The sequence below is a fragment of the Crocodylus siamensis genome, chromosome 11 (assembly GCF_052110815.1).
Source record: "Crocodylus siamensis isolate JL-2025a chromosome 11, ASM5211081v1, whole genome shotgun sequence".
NCBI lineage: Eukaryota > Metazoa > Chordata > Crocodylia > Crocodylidae > Crocodylus > Crocodylus siamensis.
The window spans coordinates 50557767-50571398 of NC_143405.1; the positions used below are offsets into that span (position 1 = coordinate 50557767).

Here is a 13632-nt window from a genome sequence, read left to right on the forward strand (position 1 = left end):
ACCTGGCTGGGCATGTGGTGCCTGGCATGTGTCATCACAGGCACCACTGCTTCCCTGCGCTACCTGCTGCCTGGGGCAGCACAGCAGGGACAGCAGGAGGAGGAGGCATTGGAGGACAGGAGGAGCCAAGCAATACCTGGGTTGGAGCAGCCCTGCTGGGATGCTGTGTGCTGTCTGGGGCCAGGGCTGGGGCAGTGCCATCAGTGGGCATGGGATGGGTGCAGGTGGAAGCAGGTAGGACTCAGCCCCATGCGAAACGAGGAGGCAGCCGCGGGTCCGATGTGGGGGGTGGATGGCACCTGCACCTAAACCATACCGCCTGGGTGAGCTGTGCTGCTTGTGCCTCCTGCCCCGCTCCCTCCATCCCCCTCCATCCTCCCACCCCTGGCCAGCTCCCAGGACCTAGCGTGCGGGCAACACCCCAACCTACACCCTCCCACCCATGCACACCACACTCCCCAACACCCACCCCACACACATCTCGCCTCCCCATACACACCCTCTGTGCACACACCCTTACCTCCCCCCACACACAATATACAAGAGTAAAACTTTATTTTGCGCTATTATGTAATCACCTCTAAGTACACTACTAAAAAAAAACTTAAATCAGGACAAAAATGATTTTTTGAAATAAAATTAAAACACATTATAGATGTTTGATTTTTAGTATATGATTTGGTTTTATCTATAATTTGTTATAGTGATATCTTCTGAAAGATTTTATATATGCAGCCCTTGACAGCTCACCAAAATTCCTTCAGTGGCCTGCCAGCTGAAATAATTGCCCACCCTTGCTTTAATGAGCACTGAGGCTCAGTGATATCACTTGCTGATGCAACATGTATTCTCTAAACGTAAGAGCCTGAGGCTAGCAGGTGAATAAGAACACCAAGCCTTTGACACCCCCTAAATTTGGCCAGACACACCAGCCAGGAGCAAATGCCCACATATGCAGTCCCTCATTTTTCAGGGGCCCAACCCAGGGCTCAGTGGGAATCTTTGCATTTACTTCACTGGGTGTTGGATCAGGTCTGCAAAGTGTTAGCATTGTATTTGGATTTGCAAAGATACCTGTGCAAGAGAAAAGGTGAAAGGCTTTTTCACATGTTTTAATTACCTGTTGGAGCTGTGCAGGACTGTCCAGAGTTTGGATATAGCTCAGTTAAGAATTTGGGTCTATCCATATCTCTCCTAGTCCAAGAAGCTTGATGAAAGGTGACCTAAGGAATGTAATTTGGTTAAGCAGGTCTTGCACTTCTAGAGTGTTACTGGTAAAAGCTGCTTTCTAAACCCCTGGCATTTTTTTTCTCCTTTTAGAGATCAGAGGTATGGCTACAAAGGAGAAGCTTCAGTGCTTGAAAGATTTCCACAAGGACATCCTCAAACCTTCCCCTGGCAAGAGCCCAGGGACACGTCCTGAGGATGAAGCAGAAGGAAAGCCGCCCCAGCGGGAGAAGTGGGCGAGTAAGATTGACTTTCTGCTCTCTGTCGCTGGTGGATTCATTGGTTTAGGCAACGTCTGGCGGTTTCCGTATCTCTGCTATAAAAATGGCGGAGGTAAGTATCTCTCTAGCTCCTTCGGATTTTATCTCTGTCTGTCTGTCAATCCATCTATCACTATTCCCCATGTCACAGTGAGATGTAAATGCTTCCCCTGTATTTAAAAATAAATAAATAAAATAACCATAAAAAATTCCTTCCTACTTCCCTAACTGTAGGAGAAGCTGCTTGATTAGTTTATATTCAAGGTTTGTTGCAGAAAATAACACTCTTAAATTGTACAACTATTGAATGTTGAACTTATTTTACTGGTACTACACTTGGACCTCATTTGTAACTTGGAAAATACATAAATTACACCACTGATACAGACTCGTGCACTGAGCCATGCCAGTATAAATCCCGAATGAATCAGATTAGGAAAGCAACCAATGTATATTGGGGCAGCTAAAACACAGACTTTGGCTGAATATTTCTGGTGTGTGTTAAAATAAAAATAGTACCGTGGGTTAAATGAAACAAAAGTGCATATGATTCTCATTGCACTTTAGAAAAGCCATGAAAGCATCCTTCTGCTTTCACTTTCTAACCAGTCAATTTTTGAGCATGAGCAATAATACTAGAAAAGTAGAAATGTTATATGCTGATGCAAAGGTGTTGAATTTGTTTCCTTGTTATGTATATTTACTGTTGTGGTGTTTTTCCATTTGAATATCACCATTCTCTTAATCTTTATCATATACCATTGTGTTTTCTCCATAGGTGCATTTCTTATACCTTATTTTATTTTCCTGTTTGGGGGAGGTCTTCCTGTATTTTTCCTGGAAGTGGCACTAGGACAGTATACCTCTGAAGGGGGAATTACGTGCTGGGAGAAGATCTGCCCTATTTTCACTGGTCAGTACTTTTCTCTTGTATCGTGACATGGGCACAGTAACCACATGCTAGAGCGGGGTGGAAAGTTTGTGATTTGCTTTGATAAATGTATTGCTTGGAAATTAATTGCTTAGAAATTAATCAGTAAATTCTGATTTCATGCCCAGTCCTGCAAAATACTAAGTCTTTGTCCATTCCTGTTGCTTAACATTGTGGTCCCATTTCATCAAAGCACTTAAACATAGGCTTAAAATTAACTGCATTGTGACGCAGGGCATGCATTCATCTGCTTTGCTGAATAAGGCTGGGATTACACATGCCCTTAAGGTTAAGCATGTTCTTAACTACTTTGCTGAATCAAGACCTAATACAATAACAAGGAAAGTTACCTCTTTGCAAAGGGCCAGCACAAGGCATATATATCAACTTACATCCTCAGATATTAGAGACTGATCCTAGAGAGTGGTTCCTGTTGACTTTAGTGGGTCAAACCTGCAAAGTGTATAGCTTGTTAGGATTTATTGCTTAAAAACCTGCCAGCAGGAGAAGAACAAGAATATTCCCTTCAAGTTCATCAGTTTGTATGTTGTACTGACTGACCATCCAATATCAGTTCCTGGAAAAGTAGAATTCCGGGAAACCATAGGACAAAAGTTATATTGATTTTGCTTGTATTATCCTGCTGGCAAAAGTTCCAATAAAACAAGGAAGAAATTGGACATTTCTCCCTAAAGAAGTTCACAGGGGGCATGTCTACATATGTGCATTTACTGTTCAGTAACCAAAATTATTGCACAGTATCTACATGTGCATGGCCATACTACATAGTAAATATGGTGACTTAAGTGAACTTGAGCATACATCTGATACCTGCATCATGTAGGTATCAGATTGATACCTGCAGCTTGTAGGTATCAAATTAATACCCGATTAGTGACTGCACAGTAGCTCACATGTGGATGCTTTACTGCATGCACAGTAACACCATGTGTGTGGTCTGACTTGGGACTAACTTTAGTCCCAAGTCAGTCCACACGCACTGTTAATGTGCTGTAATGTCTGCACGTGTAGATGCCAGCCTATTCCCACTTACTGTGCAGTAATGTACTCCGCAGTAAATGTAAACCAGCATAAATGCACATGTAGACATACCCAATAAGAGTCTGGCCAGCCTGTGAGAAAGTTGGAGGTAAATTCTCATTATGTTGACAAGGGTTGGAGAAGTTCAATGTTGTCTTGATCAGAGTCTTTTATTGTCATATCCTTTCGCAAAAATGCTTTTTCAAATATTATCCTGGACTGGAAACCAAATGCTTTTTGCCATGCAAAAGCTTATTGTTGGCATCACATCTGTATTGTCTGCATGGTTAAAACTTGAATGGCCTTCTGTGGAAACACGGAATAAAATTTTTGTAATAATGACACAGATGCTGAAAAACAGCCCTAGTTGTCCTGTATGATTACTAAGGAGAATTTGCCAATGAATAAAGAAAAGCTGTCAACATTCAAAGAATCATAGAAAATGAAGGTTTGAAGGGACCTCAGGGAGGTTATCTCATCCAACCCACTGCTCAAAGTAGGACTATCCCCACAAAATTCACACAAATCTCCACCAATCACATGTCACACATGGACTAATTTTAGACAAACCCTGGAAAATGGCTGATAATGCAGGTAGCCTCTGCTTATGAAGAGTGATTACACAGAAGGGAGATGCACTGCTCTCCTGTTTTAAAATTTAAGTAAGAATGGGTACCTTAAAATTACCTTGGCCTCAGTTCACATTACATTGAACAGAATCTTGTTCCTGGAAATCATGTAAATAAAGGCAATATCACTGAGCGGGCCAGATTCTCTGCCACTGGACTCATTCATAGATCTGTCCAAGTCAGTGGAATTAACCTGTTTTACCTCTGTTTTCTTTCTCGTCTCCCTCTTATTAGGCATTTTGAGTAGAGAGGGGAGAAGGGAATTCTTTTAATATTAAGTAAAAATGTCCAAGGTAACCCTAGAAAGAAAATGTGTGGTTTTCATAATATAACTGTTTGAACTTTCTGAAAGAAGTAGAGCTCTCCAAAATAAATAGTACACTGTGTGGGAGCTGGGAGCCCAGTGCAAAATTTTTTTTCTGGCCACAAAGACTCATGTTGCAATTCATCTTGAAGCTGCGAAATACAAAGCAGGTATTCCAGGTGCTGACACAGTGCACATTGGAGTAGCTTCAAAGTGGAACGTCTGTGACTTTTTCAGGCTATTTTTTGCAGCCTATTGTAAGTCTTTGAAGGGCATACAAAATCTCTCACACCTAGTCTCTTTGAGATCCCAGATTCTGGGAACCAGGAAGGTTTCAGAAGCAGCACTGCTTGGAGCTTCTTCATTTATTTTACAATTAGAGACTGGTTCTCCTTGACATAGTGGAATGAATCAGGCATGATGCCGGCATGGCCAGGTTACGCTGGTGGGAGAGAGGCATCGGGTCCAGAGAATAGCTGCAGTAGTAAAAGCCTTTCCCAGAGCTGCGTTCCATCAGCTTCCTGCACACCATTTTAAGCTGTGGAGGACATGTCCTTATCTGCCCATGACCCTGTGCTTAAAAAACAAACAGAGGAGATTTTTTTTATCTTCATGTATTGATAGCAGAGTTAAACATTGATCTAATGAGTAATAACAAGCACAAAGACTACAGCTTTCATCGCACTACCTTTAGGTTTTTTTCATTTAAATTGTTACACATTTTACTAATTTTTATGCACATTGAACCTTTTATCTGGGGCTGTATTTGCTTTGCACTGCAGCTGAGAGGTGTGACTGTAGTAGGGATGGGCAGATCTAAGGTAGCTGTAGTCTAGCCCACTTTGGTTATGACAGTGAAGATGCCACACTTGGGACATCAGCACATGCTACCTGTTCAAGTGATTACCCAGTGTACTCATGCAACTTGCATTGAAGTCCCTGGTGCTGTGGCTTCCCTGCTTTTGGTACCTGAGCTAACTAGATTAAAGCTAACCCAGGTACGTCTCCCTGTCCTGCAGTCTGACCTCTGATTTCAGTAAGACACAGCCCGAGGCTTCTACTAATACTGCTGTAACCGCGTGCACTGATTAGAGGCAGCAACAAGAGTGGATCTGTGCTTTAGCTGGGTGGTTATTTTTAAGGAGGTTTGGTTTCAAATTACAGTGGGTCTTGTACCAGGTTTTACATCCAGAGACTGAGGAATTTTCTAATGGTAAATGTTTGTGCTTTGCTTTCTTTCAATTAGGAATTGGTTATGCTTCCATAGTGATCGTGTCCCTTCTGAACGTGTACTACATTGTCATCCTGGCTTGGGGCCTGTACTATCTGTTCCAGTCATTTCAGAGCGTCCTACCCTGGGCTCATTGTCATCAGGAATGGAACACACCTACATGTGTAGAAGACACTCTCAGGAAGAACAAAACACTTTGGATGTCGCTGAATGCCACTAACTTCACTTCCCCCGTCACAGAGTTTTGGGAGTAAGAACCTTATTTCTTGGGGGTTTTTTTTTACAATACTTTAGCTAAAGGATAAGATGATGAGTGAGACTCCTGATCCAAACCCTGGGGAGAATTGCGGGTAGGGAGAATATATCTAGGTTGGGTTTCAGCCTGGTTTGGGATATTTGATCATTACAAACAAGTGGTGGCCAGCATTTGGATTAGGTATACTGGCCAAACTCATGGAGACAAAAGTCACAAAAGCAAAGTGCTGATTCAGGTATGGCCAAACACAGGTAAGGCCACAATGTCACCTTCTTAATTCCCTACAATTATGTGCAGTGTGAGCTTTTGAGAGCTTACTGAAAGCGGGTGCAGCTTCAACAATCCAACCTAAAATGGAAACAGAAATTTGGCTCCAGAAAACCGCTGTTAAAGTAATGCTGGCAGCATGACTTAATCCCACAAAAGTAAATGAGAGGTGAAAGTCTTGTTGGACATTATTGTTGGTCTTAATTCTTGTGGTACATGCACAGAACTGTCCAGACAAGCTTATATTGAGACTTTCTGCATGAGTGCACAGCACGGTGGATGTCACTAAATCTGTTGAGATGACACATGAGATGGCTTCTAATTCTCAGCACTGTGCAAAAACCAGGTAAAATGATCAGAGTGGATGCAGAAGGATCAATTTTCAGTCAGTCAGCTCTTGAGGCCTGCTTTGTTTTTGGAGAAAAGTGAACAAAATTCAATCTTAAACACCCTCTGTTTCATGAAAGGCTGTGGGAATAAAAGAGGAAGGTGTTACAAGTGTTGTAGGTAGTGTATACTAATATATAAAATTACCCTAGGGACCATTCTGGTTTGAAAGGATTTGGGTTCTGTTTTCGTATTTTGAAAAACACCCATTCATTTCCCTTAAGCCAAGCATCATTTTGGAACCATTCAGTTAGTTACCAGCACCCCGAGAACAGTTCATAGTGGAAACAATGAAAGACTATTAACTATGCTGCTGTATCTCACCCTCTTCCTTTCTTACAAACACATGTTCTCTATGAATAACAAATCTCTTAACCTGGCCAAGATGCCAGCAATTAAACCTGGCAAAGAAAACTGGAAAAGATATTAGACATTGCCCCATATTGCAGCTTTCAGAGATTTTTTTTCTTTCGCCAGCTTGCTGTACAGTGTCAAAGAAGAGCTTGTTTTTGCCAAAACCTGGAATTCATTAGGCTTATGGCTTCTCATTCCCATTTCTCATCCCCACATTTCATGTTACAAACTGTTTTTTGCACAACCTGGTTTCTGAAGGGACTGGCCTCTCTACCAACTGTGTGCTATGGTTGGACACCAAAAAAGTTCAGAAAAGCAGGCTGCAGAGGAGGTCTGGGGGGATATAAAATCCACAGGCGGGTTCAGAAGAGAGTAATTACTCACTTGGCTTTCACAGATGGTTAATTATTAAGTGTAGCCTTTGGTTCTGTCCCAGCTTGGCTTCTTCAGCCCACTTAAATTCCAGTTTGGCTCCTTGAATCAACTTGTACCTACTTCTGTGTTTTATAAATAAATGTAAGCCAATACCTCCCTCAGGAATGATATCAACACTAAAGATATCTGGCATGTGTTAAGTTTGGAAAAATAATCCTGGGAACAGTGCTGAGACTTGTAACCCAATGTCAATGCAATAACATAGGGCACATCTACATGTCACCCTACAGCGATTTGGTGACACTCTAGATTGCCATATAGCGACATAGCAATCACGTAGGTCTACATGTGATCACCAACGTAGTGGCACCCTCCCCTGAGATAGCCTTTTGGAAGTACTGTGCCATGCTTTTAGTACTCCGAAAGGAAGTACTAAAGCATGGTGCGATAGCAATGTCACTGTATGGTGACATGTAGACATGCCCATGGAGTAGATCTTGGGTGATCCAGTTATCTCAGTCCACTAATGACTGGGGTAACTGGTAGAGTGCTACCAGTGTGTTTTTCAAGTGCCATTTGCACTATTTTTTAAATGCTAAGAAACAGATGCTTTCCCAGTTTGGATTTCTGGGTGGTGAGCTGGCTTCTCCCAAGACAAAAGGGTGATAACGGGATTTGTTAGAAGGTATCTCTGGAAATTTCACATGATGTCAAAGAGATGGGACATCTGATTGGCAAGCCAATCAGACTAGAGCTGTCCTGAATGTGTCTGAAAGCCTCCCGGGGTCCTGACTCTGTGTGCACCTGCATCTTGGGCCTACAAGATGTTATTTTGAAAATCAGGCCCTTGACCTTAGCAAGCATCTGGCTAGGAAACTTCTGGTCTGAGCCACATTCATGTTTGCCTCGCAGTTGTCAAGCAGTTATAGTCAAACAGAAAGTCTGTGGTGCTCCAAGACTAGACTCGGTCCTGTGTTTGAAGGAAGCCATACTGTTTAGTGGCACCGCAGTTAATACCAATTTAATTGAGTTCTTTGTTTCTAAAACTAAATGCCCTTTATAATATGGCAAATGGAAGTGGCTCATCAGCACTGCCTGATAAAGCTGACATGGCACAGAGATAATCAGTCTTATGGGTACATTAACCACTCCAGGCTGAATGACATGTGTCTTTCCCAGTCCTAATGACTATGCAGCACAGCTGGGCATTTTCATTCACTCAAATGAGTGCTCTGTGCAAATCACATGCTTGACTAAGCAGCAGTAAAAGGACTTAAGCAGATCTGGCTCTGTCTGAGGGGAGTTGCCTTTGAGAGTCACATGTTTTACAGCTTATTTCTTAAGATTTTATTTTAAAGGATAACATTATGTAGTTGCTGGAAGACAAAGTGGCAGGATAAAAGACGTCTGACTGTCTGACGCTGACCCAGTGTTTATGAATGTTGGGTAATCAGCAGACCTTGTTCATCTAAATGTAAGAGAACCTGTCACATGCTCTGGCACATGAGCCGGTGGAAAGAAACCCCAAAACTAAACACAATCCAACTTAGTTTTGTCTGCCAAACATAAGTTTTAGAAAACGGCTTGCTCCATAATACTCCCTTTGGTAAGTTTCTTGTACAGCCAACTGCAGCATCGGTTACTATTGCCTATTAGTGTTACATTAAGCAGCACTTCATCTCTTTTGCTATGAAAGATCCTGTCTGCTTTCACATGATTAATTGACCTGGGACACCCGTCAAGGATTGCATAACTGCCCTCGTTTTATTTTTATTTACATTCTGGAGCCAGTTACAACCTCTGTTATGCCAGTTACATGATCTGCTTTACTACTCCATATTGGCTCTATTAATAAGGTCCAAGAGTGCTTGTTTATCACAGAAGCAAATTCCCAATTTGTTGTATTTGCTATCTCATAGTATTTGATATCGGTGGTACCCCACTGAATGCACGTATCAACTACAGTGAGAATAAATCATGCAGGAATGTGATTAAATTAGTTCAATGAGCTAAGTTGTCCTGAGTTTCAGGTGCAAGCAGGCTTAGGGGAAAGAAAAATGGAGATTTGTCCTGATCACCGAACTAAGGATCAGTACAGCACTTACTCCTCCCTCGCCTGGAATGTCAGGCGTGTTACAGATGCAGACGGAGGGGCTTCTGCTGCAGACATGTGGCTTTTGGTTTACAGCATAACATAATTTAACAGTAACAGTGATGAGTACTCAACTGGCTGTTTGAGGCATTCTGCCTTGGTAGAGCAGGATGAACCAGGACAGCAAGGGAGAAAGACAACTAAAAAAATATATCATATAGAGCCCTTCACTGCTACTAAATAAAGAGCAACTTCACTGCCTTAGTCAGGGAAGCATGTACACGTGTGCTTCTGTGGAGTAAAAAAACTCTGCAGCAGGATAGGACTTGTATTTCCAAGTACTACCCTGCTGCAGAGTTTATTAGTTTCCTTCAGCCTAGAAGGGGCGTACATGCAGACGCGTGACGTTTACTGCACAGCTAATCAGTCATCTGCACGGTAAACGTCTCGTGTAGATGTACCCAGCGGTTTCACTTTTTGGTCCATGACTTTATTTTTATTTCCTTTTGAAAAAAAAAATATTATTGGACGCGCAGGATAAAAAGAAAACATAGGGCTTCCTGTTGTGCACACTCCAAGTTTTGCAAATAGTTTGTTGGCAGTGAAGCCTCCCCCTGTGCACTAGCACGTTCTTTGCCCTTCAGCCCAGTCGGGAGAGGATGGCTTCTGACCCTCGTCGTTGGGTGAAGACAAAAACTCAGGAGCAGTCTTTCATGCAGCAAGTCAGTTTATCTTAGACCTTGAGTAACTTCCTACCATTCAAACTCGGTCAAAACTCTCTGTGACTATAGGGAAAGTTTTGCCTGAGTGAGTACAGTTTAGTCTGCCTGTTTTGACAGGAGCTCTGCCTAGGTAAATAGGTAGAAGGGGACTTGGTCTTTTGTGTAGACAATGAGCAGGGTAAATATCAGGTGTGACCGTTTCCAGTCAGTTTAGAAAATATTAACAGCATACCCTTTGAGTGTGTACATTGAAGGGGAAAACAAGAGAAGGAAATAAACTGCAGTTAAATATTTTCACCTACCTGTGGAAACTGCCGAAAGAAATGCAAAAGAAAATATTCCTGTGAACTTGTTATTTTGATGGCTGTGTTCTTACCTCCTTCACATCCACACTAGAGTAGACTTCTGTGTTTGTTTTTTAACCTGAATAACCAAGTAAACTTTACCAACTATCCTTGGGTTAGCAAAACAAGGTCTTACTTGTGATGACTTTGACCTCCCTTGGCAAGCATCACAAATGTTTTTGTGCACGTGAGCCAAGATAAATGGCAAGGGCAACAGAAACTGTAACAAAGCCAGGCTCTGCGCTGCAAATCACACGTCTTAAGGCATTCATTTCTCACCCTGGTGTTTCTGATCCTCACAAGGATAGCCACAGTAAGAAAAAAATAGTATAGCGTGGCCTTTTTCAATGAGTCTGTGTCAGACACTGAAGGTGATATAGACAGTTAAGTACCCAGTGACTTCAAGGCTTTTTTAATAGAGCTGCTGGCTCCCATCTCCATGGACAGCAATTCTAGTACATAACCTTCACATTTGTGACTTGTTTATATGATCATTAGCTTTCAGGAAGATCCCAGGTCAAGACGCTGTATTGTATTGCACATTGGCCAGGCAACAGCTAGGGCAAAATTCTGTACAGCTTTATTTATATGAGCACTGCTGACTTCAGTGCAGTAAATGAGTATTCATAAGATTGGGACATTACAGTGCAATCAGTCCAGCCACTGTAGTAAGTGAGACGCCTGTACTTTCAAAGAGCATGAAAAGAATGGTGACTAACTGGTTTCTTGTCTTTGTCTTCATTGTTTTCTTTGTGTGCATTAAGGCGCAACGTACTGAGCTTGTCCTCAGGAATTGAGGAAGTCGGTGTCGTCAAGTGGGATCTAGCACTGTGTCTCCTTCTTGTTTGGGTGATATGCTTCTTCTGCATTTGGAAAGGAGTCAAGTCGACCGGGAAAGTAAGTGCCCTGTGTCCTCCTATGTAATAATTACCCTAAATTATTGGCAGCGTAATGATTACTAGGCAGCTATTTCTTAAATAATGTGAAGGGCAAGGATTTCTTAGGGTGATAGCTTTTATTGGATGAACTATGTAGTTTGGATAAAATTTGACAATCTTTCACATGCAAGGCATTCTTCCTCAGGTTTCTCCTGCATAAATAACTAATGGCATCACTCCCCTGCAAAAATTGAAGAAGCTATAGATCTGACCAGCATTGGAAAGTAGTGGCTAGTTCCATACTTTGGTTGCCTCTGTGCCAAGTGACTATGTAAAATATGGCATTAAGAATCAGATAAATGCATCTTAAACACCCTTCTAAATGGATGCCAAACACTGCTACACATAGTGGTAGGGGTACCTTAGACCTCACGGGCAGCGTGTCCTACCAAAATCATAATTCTAAACCCCTGTGCTTTTCATGCATGCCCCCCATAAAATCCAAATGTAGTCTTGGTGAAATACTGTTGAAATCGGTGGACTCACATATAGAGATGCATTTAAGTAAATAGAAATTACTGTATGCTAAGCACTTTAAAAAAAAATCTATCCACTTGCTTAGGAGCTTAATAGAAGCCTAACTTCAAGGTCTTGCTATTTTAGCGGTACTTTTTTCTTAGCAAGGATCTCAGTGAAATGTGAGACGTCCTGGTCAACAAAAACTGTATCAATGTCAGTATTTTGGGTACCTGCTCAAGGTCACAGTGATTGAATGTACTCAGAATCTGCAGCTATGCATGCATCCATTTTTTGTAGAGTAAGAATCTCCTTTTGCTCTTCTTGCCCGCACCTGCATCTGTTCACTTTCCAAGATGACACCTTCCCAAATGGTAATAATGATGTGGTACCTTAACCATATGCTACATACAAGAAACAAAGTGCAGGAATTCCCACCTGGTTGCTTATAACCACGATGGATAGCATTTATTGCTTCTTTAAACTCATAGTAATTTTGAACCACCATTTCTGTCTCCCTTTGTGATGGAGCCTCATCACTAAAGTAAAGCTGGTGCATTATTCTTCTGGAGTCCTGCCAGTTTTAGCCTCAAAGAACAGCTTTCACACCTATAAGTCTGTGCTGACAGAAGGTGTTTGTATTCCCTATTCTCATCAATTGCCATGACCTATTGAGTTGTCTTGGCAAGTGCCAAAATGAAAGAGAACACAGTAATCTCTCCAGCAGAAGCAGAATGGAAATGTGCATTTCCTCAGTACATTTCGTGATCACAGTATCTGTTTGATTTACAAGTTAAGGTAGTACGAAAGGATTAACCAAGTTTCTTAATATATAAAAAAAGACAAACCCTTGCCTGTGATGAACGAACACAGTAGAATGAGTAAGGGCATCTGCAACACTTAAGTAGGTGAAAGGGACTCAGTGGGCATGTCTACATGTGCCCTGAAAATTACTGTGGAGTACAGTTGCATGTCTACACGTAGTTACTGTGCAGTAAGGCACATATAGATGCTTTACTGCACAGTAACCCTGTTTGTGTTGACTGACTTGGGAGTAACTTTACCCTCAAGTCGGTACACACACAGTGTTACAGCACTGTAATGCCTACCTGTGTGAATGCTAGTCTAAAAACTGCTTACTGTGCATTACTGCGCAGTAAGTTACTGCATAGTAAATGCATGTGTAGACACACCTAGTGACTTGAGGATTTGCACTGAACTGAGAAACCTCTGGGCTTTACCAGGAACTTACATAGATTTTTCAGGACAGAACTCAGTAGCTGAACATCTCCCTGGCAAGTACATTTTTTCAGCCATGATGGATAAAATGCCAGTGTTCCTTTTGACTTCCAAACTGCCATACACCTTCGGGGTAGAAGAGAGTGCAGGATCTTTCCTACTTCCTCTTATATTCCTCTGCTGTTCCTGTAAGTTAACCCTGAACTTCTTTAATTTAAAAAGACCAAAAAGGGAAATATTAAAGAAAAATCAAGTAACCAATAAGTTCTTTTTTTTCCTGAAAATTAGGTGTGTCTCTTGAAGATAATGATTTACAATCTGCTGCTCTGTCTTATTTGAAATTTCAGGGTGTGGTCCAAGCCCACTGAAGACAATTGAAAGACTCCTATTGTCTTAATTGGCCTTAGAGCAGGTTAAACTGAACTACAGTACTCAAATATATTTAATCAGTCTATTGTTTACTTTTATAGATTGTTGCTAGTAACACCTTTTTGCTCAATTGCCCACAAGAGAGAAAAGATCATTTAAAAAAAAAATTGCAGCACCATATTGAATAAACAGAAAAAACATGAAAAATAG

The 13632-nt window shown here is 41.7% G+C and overlaps 1 protein-coding gene across 5 annotated transcripts in view; it reads left to right on the forward strand.

Moving 5' to 3' along the window:
• SLC6A6 (solute carrier family 6 member 6) overlaps positions 1 to 13632 on the forward strand; it is a 70913-nt gene that overhangs the window by 28293 nt on the left and 28988 nt on the right. For all 5 annotated transcript variants that reach the window (XM_090021907.1, XM_090021906.1, XM_090021905.1 and 2 more), the window contains 4 exons: positions 1321 to 1560; positions 2266 to 2400; positions 5639 to 5873; positions 11185 to 11317. In XM_090021907.1, coding sequence (XP_089878033.1) covers positions 1332 to 1560; positions 2266 to 2400; positions 5639 to 5873; positions 11185 to 11317 — 732 coding nt within the window. In that variant the 5' untranslated portion in view covers positions 1321 to 1331. The remainder of the gene's footprint in view (positions 1 to 1320; positions 1561 to 2265; positions 2401 to 5638; positions 5874 to 11184; positions 11318 to 13632) is intronic.